At 37.5% G+C, this 21,222-nt stretch overlaps 1 protein-coding gene across 5 annotated transcripts in view; it reads right to left on the reverse strand.

Annotated features, from left to right (window-relative positions):
- UIMC1 (ubiquitin interaction motif containing 1) overlaps positions 1–21,222 on the reverse strand; it is a 158,770-nt gene that overhangs the window by 56,843 nt on the left and 80,705 nt on the right. For 3 of the 5 annotated variants that reach the window (XM_064279179.1, XM_064279178.1, XM_064279181.1), the window contains exons 4-9: positions 18,673–18,797; positions 17,846–17,945; positions 16,824–17,539; positions 10,880–10,944; positions 8,736–8,812; positions 5,048–5,148 (exon numbers count right to left, since the gene is read on the reverse strand). In XM_064279179.1, coding sequence (XP_064135249.1) covers positions 5,048–5,148; positions 8,736–8,812; positions 10,880–10,944; positions 16,824–17,539; positions 17,846–17,945; positions 18,673–18,797 — 1,184 coding nt within the window. The remainder of the gene's footprint in view (positions 1–5,047; positions 5,149–8,735; positions 8,813–10,879; positions 10,945–16,823; positions 17,540–17,845; positions 17,946–18,672; positions 18,798–21,222) is intronic. The other 2 variants (XM_064279182.1, XM_010592762.3) reach the window with 2 other exon arrangements.

Genomic DNA, 21,222 nt, shown 5'->3' on the forward strand with positions numbered 1-21,222 from the left:
TTTTGGTTTATAAAATATCTTTTCCCCCAAAGAACTGCAACAGACTCCAGCCTATGTCTCATTTACTTTCAAAGAGACAATTACCAATCAGTTTACCAAACTCCGGACTGTGGATTGGGAGATACTACTAATACAATTAACACTTGTTCAGTGTCTACCATGTGTCAAGCACTCTGTATACATTATTTCAGTTAGTCTTCACAACAATCTCACAAAGGCGTTAGCATGCCCTTTTTACACATGAGAAAAGTGCTGTCCGAAATGGTAAAGCAACCTGCCCGAAGTCACAGAACAATAAGTGGCAGAGCTGAAATTCAAACTGAGGACAACCTGACTCCAAAATCTGAACACACTCCTCTCTGCCACACTGCGAGGCACTGTCCGTGTTGGGTCACTGGCCTGCTGTGTTTCAGTTCCATGCTAGAGTTTGTATTTCAACAGCATCTTAAAGACACTTTTTCAATGTCATCAAACAAGTGTGCTCACTGAAAATGACTTTAAGACATAAGGGGTTAGGAAAGAAAAGAGCCCTAAGCTGAAAGTAGCACAACTAGGATTTAAATTAAGAACCTAGGCCTTGGCTTAGAACAATAAGACGTAACACCTCTTGGATTTTATTCAGAATGTGATACTCTGACTTTCAGGATTGAAAAAGGAAATAAAACTGAGACCCAAACATTTAAGGAGGCCCAAAGAAAAATCATGAATTAATAAATCAATTCTGCCAAAGCTGTTCTTATGCCTTATCTCTCTTGCTCCTCACTGTTTTATAGTCGCCATTTCTCCTACAGTTGCTAGTGTCTCTCAGAGGCAGTTTTATTTTACTTCTACGGGTCAGAGCCGAGAACTCTGCAGTGATTAATTCAACAGTATGCGTGAGCACTGCAGCACGACTGCCTAACACTTGCTTCAAAGGACAGCATGTCCTATCCAATCTATGTGAAACTGTCCTGCATAGCCACGGCTTCTGTTTAAGAGCAAAGAGCACCTGGGTTGTCATTATGCCTCACTAAGAGGAAAAAAAAACCTTCTTCTTGTACAAGAAAAAAACAGCACCAACTTTGCAGTGGTATATAATTTGAGCTCTGAGCCAACTGGGATTTTCTGGTCTCTTTTTTTTTTTTTAAGTCTAGGCCATCCCTAAAATCTACTGCTTGTGAATGTGACCCAACAGAGAGGGAAACAGGCCATCTAAACGCCAAGTCAAACAATTTCTACAACTGCCAGAAAAGGTCCTCTTTTCAACACACCTGACTTTTTTTAAAAAAAGATATGCTCTGAAGAGGGGGCCGAGGGAGAAAGATGAGAAAGGAACTAATACTCACTGAGTTCCTATACTATGCCAGGCCCCGCCAAGCATTTTATATATGCATCCCTCACAACCACCCAACTGGATAGAGATGGCGTCAGCTTCAATATCACAGAAGGGGAAACTGAGGATTGCAAAGGCAAAGCGACCTGCTGATCACAAAGTTAGTAAGTAGACAACCAAGACTGAAACCCAGGCCTGTTTGGCATCAAAATCTCCAGTATTTAATTCTACTCTGTTGTGGCAGAAGCAAAAAGCCTCCACTCCACTTTGTTTCTGGAAGCTGATCCTGCCAGGTATTGGGAGGCTATCCTGTTCCAGTATTCTTACCTAAAGCGTAGAGAGAGTCAAGTGGGACTGGAAGTTCTAGGCGCTATTTATTGGGATTCCTATGTTCATAAAACAGGGGGCATGGGGCAGGGGGAGGAAATCAATATATCCTAAAATTTGAAAACAGTCTTGAGTTGCTGAAAGTTACTGGCGATTGACAACAGTTACCTGGCATTCTAAAGTTCACAAAGTACAAAAACGTTATGTGACATGAATGTCACCGGTGCTCATACTCAGCACTATACTCCTTTGTATTCATCACCAGCCCTATAACAATGCAGAGAATGTACCTTCTACTATTAATGTATTCAAGAGGGAGTAACCTGTCCATTATTTTCTTATTGGAATACAAGACCACTTCCAACTACATTCACAGGCAACCCAGAAGGTTTTTGAAAATTTTTATATTAAAATAAGATTTTTTTCAGCACCATTAAAAAGGTCTATTTGAATATTAACTACTATGGAGGAACCTCAAGGGGGAAAATACAAGTGAAGCTGCTTTTATTAGGACCATGTAGTCATGAATTTGGTCTCTGCAGAGCTGCTTCCCGCTTCTTTAAAATACTATAGAGCTATTTCTCAGAAGAGGTGCTGGGACACCAAATCTCGATCTCTTAAAGACTGGTCCTTACCTTCTGGCCTCAAAAAAACTTTACCTCAAGAAATGGACACAGTGAAAATAAAAGCATGTCCTGTAAATCACCAGGTCTCCCTACCTTGCCCTCTGCCAGCCAGTGTATGTATAGCTTTGCAAGCTGCTTATTTACACCTTTCCCCTCTTATCACAGACTCTTAACACAGTTTATTTAAAACCCTACTGACTAAACTAGCTGTTTAACTCTGAATAATTTCTACTAACTCTTTCGAGAACAGGATAGCCATCTGAGACTCCAACCAACGGAAATTCTCAGGCAAGATATTCAGAAGATATCATTTCCAAAGGAACCTGACTACTGCGGGAAACCAAATCAAGAGAGATTACAGTTCTGCTGTGGGTATTCCAAATGCCTCAAATACTGTAGAGCAATTCTCTGTCATTAGTAAACTAACCATCACTGGATGGCCACAATACATTACAAAGCAGTAAAATAACTGCTTCCACAATACATTACAAAGCAGTAAAATAACTGCTTCCACATGCACGCTTCAACTCTGTGTCAAACCTCCTCTGTGTTTTACATTCTTTATCTAATTTAATCTTCATTAGCAACCCAGTAAAACAGATATTTTTACATCAATTTTATATACAAAGACCTGAAATTTAGAGAAGCATTCCTCTTCTGTGCTCCCCTAATGCCCTGTGCATCTCTCTGTCATATTTGCCAGATCACATTATCATTATAATTATGTGTATATGCCTGTCTCCTCCCTTAGCAGGATTCTTCCAAGGCAGGAATGTGTTTTTCTTATTTATCCTTACATCTCAAAAGTCTAAAACAATGACTGGCACACAGTATGCAAACTATCAACATCTGCTGAATAAATAAATACAAACATGAATTAAATAATTTGCCCAAGATCACAAAGTTAAGTGGTGGGGTTGGGATTCAAAGACATGTCTTCCAATTCTAACGTTAAGCAACTTGCACAATACCACACACTTTCCAATAAACAAGGAATTTGACCCTATACACAGATTCCAAGGGCAAGAATTTTTATGATACTATCCCTTTGTGATTGGTATACCCCTTATGATACTATCTTTGTGCACATAAAATGTTCAGATTCCACCCTTCTAGTAAGTGACTTGTCACTCATAACTGATTACTGAATGACTTAAAAGCTACAGTATCTCTAACTTCTTTTAATGGAAATTTCTAAGACTATTTAGGGACATCTACAGATATCACAGCAAACGGCAACACTGAAAAGAAGACATTCAATGTGAGAAGGGCAATACAATTCCATCCTTTTGATGTGTAGTGGTGTGGACATATACACTGTAAATTCTAAATAGGGCTCATGCTCTATAAACAAAGAAGTCTCCTTTGCAGTCATAGATGGGTAAGAAATTGGCCTTGATTAACTAAAGCTTACAGGGCTTGTTCTACATGTTAGGATGACTATGTTAATAGCACTTTGTTTCCCCATCCCGTTTTAGAAGGTTCTGGTCCCTCCCTGGGAAAAGGACCAAGAGGTCACCTTGACATTATTTAGCAGGATCTGTCCTCAGTTGCTCTGCTACAGGGAGTGTCGTTATCCTCCTACTACCACTGGCATCAGGGAATTTTGGTCTGTCACGCAACAGATCAGGTTCCAGGGAACCAGGCAACATGCATGATTCATAAAAGCACAATGTCTACCTAGCTACCTGCAGTGCAGAGACTAGGGAGGGGGTCTAACCTCTGCTGTACAAAGTACTTTTTTAAAAAAACCTGGAGTATAAAAAGGAATGAGAGAATTAAGCCTTTATAAGATACTCAGGATAAGACAATACATACAAATGTAACGAAAATCTTTGTTTCCACAGAGGGATGTTTAATCCTCAGGCTGCCTTTCACAGCAACAGATTTTTTTTTTTAATGTAGATTTCTTCCTCTTTTTTTTTTTTTAATTGTACTTTAGATGAAGGTTTACAGAGCAAACTAATTTCTCATTAACAGTACACATATTGTTTCATGACACTGGTTAACAATCCTGCTACAAGTCAACACTCTTTCTTCTGGACCTTGGGTTCCCTATTACCAGCTTTCCTATCCCTCCTGCCTTGTAGCCCTTGCCCCTGAGCTGGTATGCCCCTTTAGTCTCATTTTCACAGCAACAGATTTTTGAGATTTAAAAAAAAATAATTCTTGACCGTCTGTTTTGTCAGAGCCAACATGAAAAATACACAAAAAAACACACAAGGAAAAAAAAAATCTTAACCAGAATTATGAACTTGTATCAATCAGCTTTACGGTAGTTGCCAGATATGTGAAGATATGAAAGATAATGCAAACAGAGGTTTGCTTATTTTGTTATGCAGCTGTCTTTACTCCGCAATTCTGATCATGTCTAGAAATTAGGGCTGAAAGTTATGTCATTATATAAAAATAGAGACTTTTTCCAAGATTGTTCATGTAATGAAAAATACACCAGACTTCAGAGACAAACGTGTGTTCATATTCTAATTCTACCATTATTAGCAGTGTAAATTTGAGCAAATTACTTAAACTTCCTAAGACTCAGATTCCCATTTGTAATGGAAATAACAACAGATATAAAAGTACTTAAGAAATGGTAACTACTGTTATTTTTAGAAACAGTGCTGAACTGATCTTAACTACAAGTAACTCTCTGAGATAAATGTTCCAAAAGCTACAATCCTCTGCCACCTAAACCCTTTCAGCAAAAGTCAACGTTGTATAAGAAAGGAATACCAGTTGAAAGAAAACACTGAAAAAAATTATAGAAGAAAATATTCACCTCCTGATCTGCCATTATTATTACTTCATCCGGGGTCTCTCTGCTAGATGGGGAAACTTCTCTTTCGAAGTCAGGAGTTTCAGAGGAACTTAGCTGTGTCTCTATAATTTTAAAAAAAAACAACTACATGATTTCTAATCTCAGAGTACAAATTTCATTATTTTTTCATTCAGTGCTTTCATAGTTGAAAACAAACACTTGTTTTCCCTAAAGTAGAGGGCATGATAATACTACTGCAGTAGCAATACAGATCGTTATTTTTCCTCTTAAAGCTTTAATGAGGCATAATTTACCTATAATAGAAATCACCCACTTTTAGGAGAAAGTTTGATGAGTTTTGACAAAGGTACATCGTCTTGAAGCCACCACCATAATCAATATAAAAAAATATTTCCAGCACTCCCAGAAAGTTCTCTCATACCCCTTTGTAGTCAATCCCGTCCCACTTGGCCCCTTACTATAAACAATCTACTTTGCATCCCTATACTTTTGTCTTTTCCAGAATATCATGTAAATGGAATCATATATTGCATAGTTTTTTGTGTCTGGCTTCTTTCACTTAGTATAATACCTTTGAGATGCATCCATGTTGTTACATGTATTAGTTCAGTAGTTTGTTCCTTTGTATTGCAGAGTAATATTTCATCTTATGGATATATCACAATTTGTTTATCCATTCACCAGTTGATCCATTTGGCTTATTTCCAGTGTAGTTCTGGTTTAGGTGCCCTGGTAGTGCAGTGGTTAAGAGCTTGGCTGCTAATTCAAAGGTTGGCGATTTGAACCCACAAGCTGCTCTGCAGGAGAAAGATGTGGCAGTCTGCTTGGAAGCCCTATGGGGCAGTTCTACTCTGTCCTATAGGGTCACTATGAGTTGGAATCAACTTGATAGCAACAGGTTAGTTCCAGTTTTATAATGTATTTATTTTGACAAAAAACAAAAGCCTGTCAATATTAGTACTGAGGTTAAGGTATGATTATAGAAATTAGGAGCAGAAATAGAAAATACATTCTGACAAAATATCTCTTTCTTTATTCTTTAGGCAACACCTATTCATTGAACATTAATTCAACAAACATTTACTGAACAAGTTTCAGGTGCTGTACTAGCTACTGGCAATACAAAGATTTAAGACGAGGTTCCCTGTAGTCTAGGAGTTTACAAACTATAGCTCATGGGCCAAATCCAACCAGTCACCTGTTTCGTAAAGAAAGTTTTATTGGAACACCACTAGGCTCATTAGTTATATTTGTCATTTTTATGACTGCTTTTGTGCTAAAATGGTACAGTAGAGTAGCTACAACAGAGACTACGACCCACAAAGCTTAAAATATTTTCTATCTGGTCCTTTATAGAAAAAATTTGCCAACTCCTGGTCTACACTATAGAGAAAGCCACCTATCAGATACAACAATGAAAGAATGGTAATTACATTTCAAAGAAGGGCAATAAATCCGGAGAAGAAATTTATCTCAAATGTAAATCCAGTAAGTTCTCTTTTATCTGACATTGTACCCAGTGTACCTCTAACTGGCACTTCTGTGCTTCACAAATAAAATGAATGGCTAATGTTGGGCAAATAAAGTAAGTGCCTGAAGATCCTCAGGTATCTTCTGAATCACCACAGAAGAATTAAATACATTTCTAGTATTAAATGTATTTCAATACATCAAATTCTTAAAAAATTGGATATACATACACAGAGAGATTTCACCATCTTGTTAGAAAAAGGCTTACAGTGCATATACCTCAAAATCTTCTTTGTCAAGTTTCCCTGAGAGATACAATCAAAAAAGACATTCAATCTAAAACAAGAGCCACTCACGGCTTAGACTACTGCAATAATAAAAAAGTCTTCAATTTAGCTTTCTGCGGATGGTTGAAATGTTCAGCTATAAAGACAACCTAAGAGGGCATTAGCTCCTTAGAAATAAACAATGCTAGAAGCATGCACAATGTGGGTATATGGCTATAATCTTGCTTCCTAACCAAAGCGAGTAACACTAAAAAGATGTTGTAACTTTGAGTATTAGACCCCTGGAAAGTCAGAAATACGAGACGAAAGGAAATAGGTAACACAGAATACCACAATCAATCTGTTTCAACCATTTAGAACAAAATTTCCAGACAATTTAGATGCACAACTCCTAAACTGTACACTTAAAAAGAGACTCAGAAGTTTGGCTTCATGGAGAAGTTACCTTTTCTTTGCAAAAGGAACATTAATGTTATAGAAACCTTTTGCAATCTCATTTAGAAGTGGTTTTATGTCAGCAAACAGTGGGGCTTAATTACCAGGCTAATGACAGCAAGTCATGATCATAAAAGCTATCTAACCTCAGTCAAGAAGGGCTTGCTTTTTCCTCTCTCATTAACTAGGGCTTTCAAGATCATTGTATTTGCAAGCTCCTCCTGTGAGATCCCATGGTGACGTCACATGCAATCATCCAGGAGAGACGGACTGAGTGACTTCCCAGCAGGATGGCATAAGCGAACAGTCCCAGAGAGGGGTAAGGCTTTCTTTTCACAAATACAGCACAGCAGTCCTGAGTGCTCCTGCCAAGTCAGAGCACTCGGTAGTGGGGTCTCTTAGTGGGTATCATTAGGTAGTAATTCAAATATATTTGAAATGAATTAGGAAACCACTTTCAATAAAAACCAACATAATTAATTTTAAAATATAAAGATTTTTGACATGCCATCAAATGTCACATTTATAGAACTTCCCTAGACTATAAGTAAGCTAAATTTGAGTGTCGGTGGATAAAAACTGAAAAGAAATCAAAATAAGAGAATTCTCTATGACCCTCACAGGCTATATGAGACCTAAGAGAAAAATCAAATATGATGATAATGACTTACAGTAACATTCGCACAACACTTGCTATCCAAAGAGTTTAAACATTAATAGAAATTCTATTATTTCACATGAGTGAGATCACTGATAAGTATAATGGGCTCTGCTTATGAGAAAATATAAACTAAAACAAACTCTTTAGATAGTAGTGGTTCATATCATAAAATAATTCTTCATATTACACAATGATTCAACTCAAAAGGTCCCTTAAATAGTGTGTATCTTACTTCATTTAAAATCATTTCATGTATCTAAATCCATCCCTGTGCCACTTTGTATAAGCATCTTTTGTGCCCAAACAAGGTCTTTTCATCTCTACAATTAACAAGGTTAAGTGCCTTAACAGAAACAAAAAAATTAGTCAATGAGAGAGCTGTGCACAAAATTCAATTCTGGACTCCCTATGCAATAAGACTCCAGTGAGTGGTAATGTAAATCTAGTAAAAAGCTCTGTGAAAAACCTGCCTTAATGACAAGCATATCTGAGGACAGATCAACTTTGAGAACGCACAAAGCAAAATATAAAGTCTTTTGGCTCTGAAAGTACCGTTGTTATTCCTGATACTTCACTGCCATCTCTGATAAGGTTGATAAACAAACAAGCAGACAAAAAACTATGTTGATTTCAAAACTAAAATACCACTAAGAGGACAAAAGGTAGAGAATCAGAGCTCATTTTTTAAAATGTGTGTGTGTGTGTGTGTGTGTGTGTGTGTGTGGTGTTTATACATATAAACCTTCTGAAAGTGGGTTGGAAAAGACAGGAGAAAATTAATGATCATAAGAAGGTAGATAGCTAGGTATCAGTAAAATGACAATGAGGTGCTTACCAGGGCAAATGGTGATTTCTTCTGCAGAACTCTCTGGCATAGGGACTGAGCTTCTCTTACCGGTCAAAGCAGCAATGCTAGAAAAGAACCAAACCCCAAGTGAATTCCCAGGAAAATAACCCAGAGCACAGGGCCTAAAGCAATGGGGAGTCCTTCACAAAGCCACAGGTAATCCATACCTGCCTCAGAAACCACAAAGGCACAACAGGGAAGCAAGGCATTGGTAGTGAAAACTCCAGGCCAGAAACAGGGAAAATAAACATACTTACAACTTCAGTCCTAGTGAAGTTGCTGAATGAAAAGAACCCATTTTGGGAGTCTTCACAAAGGAAGGTCAAAGGGTAAGGACTATGTGTGAATATCACAGAAGACAAAATCTCCACTCCATTATAAGATGTCAAAAGCGTTTTATAGCCTCCATCTCAGCCTTCTGAAGACTAGAGATTTGTAAACTCCTAAGAGAGGACATGGAAATTCTCCTGACAACACACCAGCTTTTCCTCTCACCTTGCAGTTAAATTTCCCCTTTATCTCAAGATGTGGCTTCTCAAGCAACAAAAATAAGACACAATTCCAAGCTGCCCTACAGCAAAATTCTGCCCACCCAAGCTGAATATCTCTTCTGAGCAAAACTTAATTATGAATGGTTTCTCTCATCTGACTTTCTGGTTTTCCCTGCCTTGTTCATGGAGTGCAATCTCTTCCTGACACAGAAACACATGGCTGAGAGATCTGAGCATTTCAACTACCCTCTCCTGCTTCATAGAGCTTTACGATTAGTTTGATCAAGTATGCAAGGGGATATTTAAAAACACAAATCCTCACATCAATGAAGGACCACAGAGAAGAGACAATAGCCATCACTGATTGATGATAAATAACTAAATCCTGATAGGAAACCACAAGTTACTTCTCTCTCTAAATGAAATATCTCAAAGCATTTTTTATAAACCCAAGCCAGACACAGTTTACTCTGCATGTAACATTACGGCTCTATTCAAAGGGTCCATCACAAAATAATTTATCACAAAATAATTAGCTGACATTTATAAAATGGGCTACTCCATTTGAAGTCAAACCACATTGCCTGATTTTCCAACTATCTCCTGGTGACAAAGCGTATAATCATTTATTAAAACCTACATCTGCACAGAGCTCAACACAATAAAGCAGAGAGGCCTGCAGGAAGCAGAAGGCATATTTCAGTTAAAACCACTTTCAAAACTGCTTAACAGCAGGAAAATCAAACCAAAGCCATAGTCATCAGCCCAGGAAAAAAAAAAAAAAAACCTATTACTATCAATTTACCAAAAGCCTAAGACCAGCACCTTAATTGCAGCAAATGGTAATTGCACCTCAACTTTCATATGGAAGGTGACGGTCACTCAACCCAAAATTAAGCTCTTGAGAAACCCCTATAAGGTCAACTACCGGATAAAAGGGAAAACTGACTGGAAGGCTGAACCAGTTAATAGTGTAGTTTTAACTAACCAACCACTATTCATTATTAAAGTGAGAAGACTTGAGAAGGTAGCCCCATCAATCAATCAGCAAGAATTGAGGAGGTAATGCAAACACAACCATTAAGGGAAAGATGAGATACCCTCTGATTAAAAGTTGCATAGGACAGAGAGTGAGGGTGATATGGGTTCTGTGTGGCCTGAATGATATGAAGGCTTCAAGAGGATGTAAGTTTTAAGGGTAGACTTAAATGAGTATATGGTTTGGAAATGCAGATAAAATAAATAAGCATAAGCAGAGGGAACAAGGACAAAGAGAAAATGAGGAGTACAAGAACCGTGAAGAGCCTTCAAATTGGCAATAGGAAGCTATTGTAGTTAGTTAAGCAAGAGAGTAGCAGGAAAGGACCACTCTTCAGGAATAGTATAAATGGAATTTATGCCATGATGGTTGGGATAGATAAGAAATCCTCTAAGATTCCTTCTAGACTTAATATTCTAGGCTTCTATGAGATGCACATTTGAGAACTGGGAGATAATAACGATTCCTCATAGCCTAAGCTTACAATAGAGCTAAAAGCTCCCTGATAAGCTGTTCTTGTACAATCTCACTCATGTGGTTCAGCTCCCTTTTGCTGGTACCATCAGAGAAGAATTCAGACCCATAGCAATACACAATCTCACCTCTGTGACGCAGGTACAGAGTTTCCTTCTTCAGAAGTTTCTTCAACAAATAGACCTTGGGAAGACTGAAAAAAAATATGTAACATCCTAAATATACAGGCACAGATGAGTAAGTTTCCCTCCTTTAAAAAAACAAAATAATTGTTCAATATTCTACTTAGCAACTAGTAATTAAACGTTTTACCTAAGTTGACATGTTCCAGTAAAAAGAGCATATAGAACCTGTGGAGTCACATGACTGGGGTTTCAATCCCAGCTGAATCATCTACTAAATTTGTCATCTTGGGGAAGTCACCTCGGAATCTGTCATCATCTTAAAATGGGTATTAATATTGCTTCAGAGAATGTGCTTATAAGAATTAAATCAGATAATGCATGCAATGCACTTTGTAAAGTACAGTACCTATGTCAATATTAATTTGTAAGGCAAATGAATTAATTTCAGAAAAGCATTATAAAACTTTTGTTGTAGAAGGAAGAAATAGAGAAAAAAGTCCAGATTTCAATGGGAACACTGAGTTGGGACAAACACTGCAATCCATGAAAGAAGTTTCTCTCAGCACAACCGAGTCATCACAGAGGGCATCCCAAAGAAGAGGTTGTAATGATTTCTTTGCTACAATCTGTCACCAGTTTTGATATCTAGCTGCAGGGTATCTTCTAAGAATAACAACAAATAGGGACTGGATAAGAAAAAGGTTGCTTTCTTTGATTAACGGTAGAGTTGGTGCAGATGTCAACTCATTAAATGTAGTTACGTAGAAGAGCACAGAAAAACCAGCCCCTGCTGCCTTAGGGAGACTTCCGAGAAAGTGCCTGGACTGTGAGGTTTCTTCCAGTAGCAGTAAAACTACTGGCTGAAGTCTTCGGTGTCTCCCAAAAGAATATAAATAACCTAAACAAGTTAGGCATCTCTCTAGCACTCAGGTAAATGATGAAATATACTAAAAAACAGGAATAGCTGAGTTCAGCCTTCAGTCAAAGGGAAGATAAAGCTGTACAATGATCTGGAATGTAGCCATTATGAAAAATGAGGGCTGAACAAACTGTCAAAAGTACTAAAATACGACAGCAATAAATACTTCTATTTGTTTGAACTCAGCAGTGACAAAACACTGCTTCAGGCCAGAAATCGCAAAAAAAAGTGAGACAGTACTGACACCTAGTGGCCATTCCATAGAATTTTACCTTCTTGGAAGGACTAGCTGACTAAGCCTTGGGCTTCAGAAGCAACAGGTTATAAGGCACCTCCATCTATCTGTATGACAGGCTAAAGCATATCTCTCTTCCTTTCCCAGTGTAATTGTTAAAAAAAAAAAAACTATTGTGCATCTACTATGTGCCAGTGCTATGCTATTGCTTTACATGCGCTATCTCCTTTACTCTTCATAAGAACCTTATGAGGTAGAAATCATTAACTTATTTTAGAAATGAGGAAAGTGAAACTTTTCAGAGGTTGAACAATTTGCCCAAGAGCACACAGTTGGTCAAAAGTGGAGCGGGGACCTACACAGCTCCAAAATTTATGCTCTAACCACTACTACTATATTGCCTTGCTCAAATTATCTTCTTCCCCACCAATTTCAACATAGAAGTCCCAAAACATCTTCATTTTAAGAAATCATTTTTAATTTCTAAACTTACACCTCAATGGCAGGAATCTGAACACAGGGGTGACGCGAAGCTCTTCCAGAATATGAAAATAAGAGAGTAAAACATGCAAACACCAATGGGAATATCCAAATCTAATCTAGGTGAACAAAAGCAGGATAGCAATGTAACTTTAAATAAGGAAGTTGTGACCTAATCAATATATCGTACTGTCTGGAGAAATATGTTCATGGAAAGGGAATAATTTTCACTGAATTTAAAAAAGGAAAACCTAAAGAGCCAGAATCAGCCCTACAACCTGGAAAGTGAAAGTGAATAGACAAATCATATGGTCACCAAATAAATGTCCTCTCTTTTTTTTTCTTCTGTTATCAGGCAGTCATAGCTTATCAGGCCTTTCCATTCCTTAAGGCTCCCACTTTTTAATTACAATTTCAGTCCCCAGATACCTTCATCCTAGGAAGTAGGTACTGTAGATGGTGGACATGAGCGTTCTATTCACTGAAAATGTCTCTCTCCTGTAATAAATTAACAAACTGACATTTGGCGTAAGTATCAGCTTAAAGTTTAGTTAGTCAAAGTCCTCACACACCCACACAATCTTGTAATTTCTGGGGAAAAAATTCTAGTATCTGGACTTTTGAAAAAAATCAGATCCCGAAAAGTAACACCCACATCAATATACTACCCCCCTTCTATCTCCCTGTCATGAGGCCCTGTCAGGGTGACCTCCTGGCCTCCTTGAACAACTTCCCTTTTTCTCTGTGATGCCAAAAACTGTCCTCAGTCTGATTCTAAAGTTTTACAATCTTCATATAAACTAAGCCATTTGCCCCAAGGTGAATGTTTTCCTGAGTCCCTGTTTCTGGAATTCTCTTGCTATCTCTATCAACCGAGGAGTTTCAAATGTAGTCACGTTCAAGAGAAAATGTTTAACAGACTAACACATAAATTATTTCTACCTTCAGTTCTTGAAAGCAAAAGATCAGGATGAGAGGTAAAATTACAACTATAAGGTTTTCATTATTTACCTAGTTTATTAAGATTTAATTTTTAAAGATAATATTCTATATTGGCAAGGCTGCAGTGAACCAGGCATTCTCATACATCGCTAGAGGGAGTGATTACAAATTTGAACAGTCTTTCTGAAAGGCAATTTGGCAATAAGAAGCAAGTTGTTTTTAATGGTCATAAGTCTTTAACCCTATCTGATTCCCCATCGCTGAGGACACTAATTTCAAACAAAGAAAAGTTTTATATAGAAAGATATTAAGTACAACCAAAATATCCAGGAATAGTTTAAAAAAAAAAAACTATACATATCCATAAGCTAGAATATTATGTGGTCATTAAAAATAAAGTCTATAAACAGTTTTAACGTCATGAGAAAAATGTTACATAATGTTAAGCTAAAAATACAAAAAAATATAATCTGATCTGAACCATACAAAAAATGGGTATAGAAAAAAAAAGGATGAAGGAATATAACACTGGATTGTGGATGCTTTGTATTCTTTAAACTTTTCAGCATTTTCCCAACATTTCTGTAATTAATGTTAATGCCTACAATGTATACTTACTAAGTATACATTTTATTGAGGAGTGTTTCTTACCCCTAACTGCAGCAGTGGACTCACAGCCATTTGTACAATTTGACACATACCCCCCTCACACAACAGCTGATAGGGCTGTCGAGGACCACTAGCCCCAAGTGGACCAGAATGCCTTTCCTGGAAATTTGGAATTGGAATTGGGAGAGAGGGAATCTTTCTATGAGTAAACTAACATTCACGGAGCTATAGGATGTTTTCCACCTATTGTGTGGAACAAGGAGAGGAAGCCAGTCTGCAGGGAGAAAAATGTAATACAGACAAGAGAGACAGAAAAATTACAGTTGGTCTTCTAGACCCAATACCTTCTTCAAGCTTAGTTACGAACCCGTTTTAGAATTTAGGAGGCACCCTGTTTATGACAGAAGAAAGATATGGCAGTCTGCTTCAGTAAAGATTTACATACTTGGACATCCAATATGGCCGTTCTACTCTGTCCTACAGGATCACTGAGGCAGTATCGACTCAACAGCAGTGGGTTTGGTTTTTGTTTTTCTGTCTATGATAAAGTCTTACCTTGGTTTTGTTTATTGCAGCCATATAGTACCAACTAGTAATACAGTGGCCTGTTCTTGAAGTTAAGGTCAGAGTCAATCTAAAAGGACCAGCCACTAGGTTTTGACCACTTTTTTAGGCTGTTCAAAGGCACTGCTTTCAAATCTCAGAAGCTGACACAAGTCTATGCTCTAGCACTCTGGCCCTAGAATCTTCCAAGCTAACAGCCTGAATTACAATAAATTATTAAGCATTGATTCTTGTGAAGCTATTTAATTCTTTTTAAAATGGGAAGCATCTCTGGGTTGCAAATAACTAACAAAACATGTTATTACAAGCTTCACCCAGCCTTCCTTTGGAAAAGTGGACAGTCACTAGAAAAAGTGTTAAGAAAAATGCCTTCTTTTCCCTTAAAGCGATCTTTCCAAAATGTGAATAAAGAGGGCTGTTAAGAATGATCCCCAAAGGCAGTCCCAGTGAATGACTTTCTAGTGCCTATAATCTGCTAAGCATTATAATAGGCATTTTATATAGATCCACCTTAACCACTAAAACAATTATTAAAAAGTAGGAAATGTTATTCCCGTTTTATAGACGTAAAAACTGGAACTCAGAGAATTATGTGGCTTGCTCAAAGACACACAGTTACTAAAGCCTGAAAGCTAAAATTCAAACTCCAAATCCATGCTCTCCCCACTATGCTATGATGTTTCTCCTAATTATCACTTGAACCCTTATCATACTATGAGACAGAATGAATAAGATAACAGCAAAATAAAACCAAAGACTCAGAGAAATAGCAATAAAAAACAGTATATCCATAAAACAGAATACTCTTTGGCTCTTTAAAATGACAGGTTTTAAAGAGCTTGTAATTATATAATTGTTTTTGTAATCTTCAGAGAAAAAAAGGCTGAAAAAACATCCTAACTGTCCCAAAGCAGGGAAATGGCTTAAATAAATTATAGAAAACCACCACAAGCAGAATTAGAAATACACTATTACGTGTGAAAAAAAAATAAACTGGAAAACTATCTGCACTCCATATCACAAAGAACAAATTTCCCTAATATATAAAGGGTGCATACAAACTACTAAGAAAAAAAAAAGGTCACTAAAAAATAAAAATAACCATAAGATCGAAACAGACACAAAAGGAAATATAAATAGGGTAAGGTATGTTAAAAAAAAAAAAAAAAAGTTCCACCACGCACACGATAAGAGAAAAGCAAATTAAGATTACAGTAAGATACCATTTTTCATCTCTCAGATTGGCAAAAATCAAGAAGTCTGATGTAAGCATGGGAAACTGGTACTCTCATATATTCATGGTGGGAGTATAAACTGATACAACCTCTATGGACAGCAGTTCCATTTATAGGAAATTATCCACAAATATCCCCTGTGTGTGTGAAATGTCCTCTGTACAAGGTCAATCACTGCAGCACTATCTGTAATAGTAAGCTACTGGAAATAACCTAACTGTCCACCAAAAGGGCACTACATAAAAGAAACTATGACTTATCCATACACGGTATATTACATATCTGAAAAAAACAAATGAGGAAGTTCTTTAGGTACTATTATATAATGATCTCGCAAAAATATTAAATAAAAAGTCAAGGTACAGAATAACGTGTGTAGCATGTTATTATTTATAAAAGAAGATGGGGAAAAGAATGTCTATGCTTTTAGTTTCATAAAATATCTTGGAACGATACACTAGAATCAAGTAATGTGGGTTGCCTCCAGTGAGAACTGGTTTTTAATTTTTACCTTTTTAAATTTTGAGCCATGTGAACATTATTACCTATTCAAAAAAATTTCAACTTTTAGAAATAAAAAACTCAAAAACTAAATTATGATACATCCACATGATAGAATGATGTTTTCAAGTGTACTTAATAAATAGGAAAAGACCTAAGATAAACTAATAAGTGAGGAAAAAGGAACAAAGCTTATATAGAAGAGTTTCATTTTGTTTAAAAATTAAAAAGAAAATTTTATATGCATAGAAAATAATCATTTGAAATGTACACTCAAAATAATGACGGTGCTAGGGTTAAGGTTAATTTTCTTCTTCTTTATACTCTTTTGTATTTTCCTAGTTTTCTGTAGTGAGCATGTATTTAATTATCAGGAATGAAAGAGCTAAAAAAGAATAGCTAAATAGTCCTTGTTTAGTCTGTGAATAAATCGTCCTTAATTACAGCATCACTAGCCCTTACCTGACCATGACTGGTTGTTGGTTCTTCCTCCAACAAAAGTTTCTCTTTCAAGCTTTTAATTGGGCTTTCTCGGAAATCCTTGGGTTTTGAGAGCCAGACAGATGCCCTAGACTCCTGCCTTTCCTCTTTGTCTTCATCTCCCATATCTTCTGAGATGCCTCCATTTTTTTCACTAGCCTGATCTCCTTGGCCACACTCATTTTGGATCAGAGAAGACGCCCTAGGTAACACTGGTTCCCCAAACACTTTTTTTTTAAGGAGCTGCCTCTGAGCCATTTTAAGACTCTTTTGATAAACCTCTAACTGGCAGAGAATGACCTTGGTATACTGGTTAGGGTCTACTCCAGCAGGGCAGAATGGAATACCCCAGAAGTACTGCACAGTGCCCCCAATGCCCTGGAAACCTCTGGCATCTGCTGGGGTAGGCAGACAGTGCCTAGATGTGTCCCCCCTACCCTGGGCACAGCCCCTCCCAGTACTTTCCTGTAGCTTCCCACACTGTGTGTGCTCAGCCAAGTGGCCAGTACATCTAACGTTCTCGTTCTCAAAGACTGGCTGGCTTGATTGGTCCCAGCTTCCTGAGCTGCCAGAGACCGGCTCCTCTTCAGTGTTTTCAGTGTGGTCCCAAGGCTCCTCTCTTTCCTCAGCCTCGTTTCCCTGACTGATATGTGAGCCTTTAAACAGTGATGGAGGTACCAGCTGCCATACGCCTGTAGGTATTTGAGAAAAAGTAGGGCTAAGGACAAACTGTTTTATTAAGGGGGCTTGATAAGCAAGCTATCACTAGAATATATAACGTGGGTAAGAAGACTCTTCTATGGGTTTAACCAAATGTTGGCTTTTCCTTGGAGATAAAAGTATGCTGGATATTTGTGAGATCTCAACTACTTTCTGATTTAACCTCTTTCACACCACCAGAGGGATTTGGGGCATTTCTGTATATCAACTCTCAGCATGAGATCCCTATGGTATGGTCCTACTTGGTAAGTGGAAGGAGTCAGAACAGGAAGACATGCCTTCAGTGGTCCCAGAGTCTGTGGTTTTCTCTTGGTGGGACTGTGAAGACGGTCCAATGGGAAGAGGTCGAGAACTGGTAGCAGAGGCATCAGAAGGCCGGCAAGTCTGAAACAAGTGATCCCACCCCAGACCAGGTTTATTAATAAAATATCTATACCTGAAGGGTAACAGGAAGGACAAAAAGGGAAGCTACTCTCCCTAATGGTTTCTACTACCGAAAAACATAGATGCTCAGTTCAAATGAACCCCACAAATGTGTACTGAATGCCTACCATGTGCAAGGTGCTGTGCTAGATCACTATACTAAACCCCCTTCTAATACAGAGTTGAACGGAATAAGGGATGGCTTAGGACCTTCCACTGGCAAGTATCCTTCACATTTAAAATAATTTCAACTGTACATGTTCAAATGATACTTTAACAATACTTGATTATTTTTTAAATTGCCCATTCTTTCTCTCCATAACCCATCTCAGGTTCTCACTCCTTTTGTTCTCCCCACAAAACAGGGGAGGTAGTAGGCATCTTGTCTTGCTCCCTTTTTGGGTTCTTGGTACTCAGTAACTCTTTGTAGAAGCTGCCAACTACTATTGTTCTCCTTAGCTATGGGCTGAAAATGTATAAGGTAGAACAAATCTCTTTCATATAAAATTAACAAAACAATTCAAACTGGGTTCACCAACAACTCAACAGAGACTGAAAAATCATTATGGGAAACACTCGTTAGTAGAAAACACTATGAACTACTACAGCTATAAGCAATTATAACACAGCACAGGTAAAAGATTACTGCTGATTAATCCCTGCAAACTTTTCAGCAGAGCATATTTACATTCAGGCTTTCAGCAATAGCTTTCCTCAAGAGCTCCTCTTCTTCCTCCTCCTGGCTGTTTACCTCCCTGGCTTCCTGCTCACTCATTTTGAGAGCCAGAGCAAACTGTTCTTCTTCTGTCATCTCTGTAAGAAGATAGGGGTGGGAGAAGGTAAGAACACCACAAACAGTGAATAAGCATGAAGGCAAGAAACAGAATTATTAAACTTTTCAGCCGAAGATGTTATAGAATATTTAGTACATTTCTATTATCTTATAAAAGACGAAAGCCCCAAAAGGTAAAGTGTTGGCCAAGATCACCAGCAGTAGGCACAACAAGAATCCTGGGTTAACTAGCCTGCAAGCTCCCATTGAAGTAGAGGTTTTGTCTTTTTACTTCCTATTTGCGTCCCTAGTACACAAAAGAGTGCCAGGCATGTGAGAGATGCTCCATGAATATTTGATGAATGAATAAATAAATGAAATGATTCCCACTCCAGGCTTCTTTGCTACGTACCACACTGCTTCATGCTCAACATTTAGCCAGAGTGATTTTTTTCTAATCCTGATTTAACCAGTAGAAAAGGTCATCCCCAGTAACCAGAATGTAACCTCCGAACACCGGTTCCCATTAAAATCAACTGGGTACCTTGGAGAAATGGCTGACTCCAAGTGTAGGGCACGAAATGTAAAGGATGAGCTAAAATATTTGTCATAGTTGTTAGCAAGGATTCTATCAGATGCTACTGGGATCATGTCAAAACAATTCAGTAGTTAACTTAAAAAGGTTCCTTCCCACTGGCCAAAAATGGGAAAATTGGAGCATAAATGAGGATAATAAATGCAACAAATCGTAACACAACACATAAGTTTAAATCTATGAATTCATCATGATAATTTTAAAAAGAAAAAACCATGACTAACTAGTGAACGTTAAAGAATGTTAGTGAGCCAATTAATTACTTTGAAAACCGGTAGATTAAATTTAAAATTAAACCAACGAGGATGGTTGATACTTATATAATTGAATAAAACATTAAAAATGTATCCAGCTAAATCTGAAATTACCTCAATGACAATGAAAATATTACATATCAAAATTTGTGGGATGCAGCTAATGCAATATTTAGAGGGAAATTTACAGCTTTACATGATTATATTAGAAAAGAAGAACATTGTACAATTAATGATCTAAGCTTCCCACCTTAAAAAGCTATGAAATGAAAATCAAAATTCATCCAAAGTAAGTTGAAGGAAAGAAATATAAAGAGCAGAAATCAATTAAATAGAAAATGCACATACAACAAGGAGAAAAATTAATGAAACAAAAATTGGTTCTATGAAAAGTCAACAAAATTTATAAACATCTAGCTAGAATTATCAAGAAAAAAAAGAATAACACAAACAACACTGGGAATTAAAGAGGGGACATCACTACAGATTCTAGTCATGAAAAAGATAATAAGGAAATGCCATGAACAATTTTATGCCAATAAATTTGACAACTTGGATCATGTATTTTTAATGAGGTGATATCACCTCCAAGAGGATAAAAATTCATTCCTGATGTGGGGGAGGGGGGCAAAAAAAAATCTTATTTTCATTATGTATAAAACCCAGATCTATGATACAGTACATACAAAGATACATGTGTTATTAAAATTTCATGGGGAAGCAGTAGATTTAAAAAATGCATAAAAGGTTCCTTAGGGTGATGTCTTAGTTATCTAGTGCTGCTATAACAGAAATACCACAAATAAATGGCTTTAACAAACAGAAATTTATTGTCTCACAGTTTAGGAACCTAGAAGTCCGTACTCAAGGCACCAGCTCTAAGGGAAGGCTTTCTCCCTCTGTCAGCTCTGGGGGAAGGTTCTTGCCTCCTTTCAACATCTGTGGGCCCAACGTTCTTTGGAGATCTCCATGTCTCTTGGCAAAAATCTTTGCCTGGGTCTAGGAGGTTCTCAGTGCAAGGACCTCAGGCCCAAAGGACATGCTCTGCTCCCAGCTCTTTTTGTCTTGGTGATAGTCAGTTTCCTCCTCTCTGCTTTCTTCTCTCTCCTTTTATCTCTTTTAAGATAAAAGGTGTGACTCAAGCAACGGTAATGCATCCCCCCATTCTTGCCTGATTAATATAACAAACATAGCCGGATCCTCATTAACATAATCTAGTCCTGCCTCATTAACACAGAGAGGTCAGGATTTACAACACATAAAACGGAGGAGAATCAGATCACAAAATGGAGGAAAACCACACAATATTGGGAATCATGGCCTAGCCATGTTGACACATATTTTTGGTGGATACAATTCAGTCAATGACATTCCACCTTTTGGCCCCCCAAAATTCATGTCCTTGCCACATGTAAAACACATTCACCCCATCACATCATACCAAAAGTCTTAAATTAGCTCCAAGTCCAAAAATCTCATCTTATAAATTATCTAAATCAAATACGGGTTAGATATTAGGCATATTCAATCCTGGGGCAAAATTCCTTTTCATCTCTGACCCTGTGAAATCTAGACTATAGGTTATCTGTTTCCAAAGTACAATGGTGGAAAAGGCAC

Source organism: Loxodonta africana, chromosome 2 (assembly GCF_030014295.1).
Source record: "Loxodonta africana isolate mLoxAfr1 chromosome 2, mLoxAfr1.hap2, whole genome shotgun sequence".
Classification (NCBI taxonomy): Eukaryota; Metazoa; Chordata; class Mammalia; order Proboscidea; family Elephantidae; genus Loxodonta; species Loxodonta africana.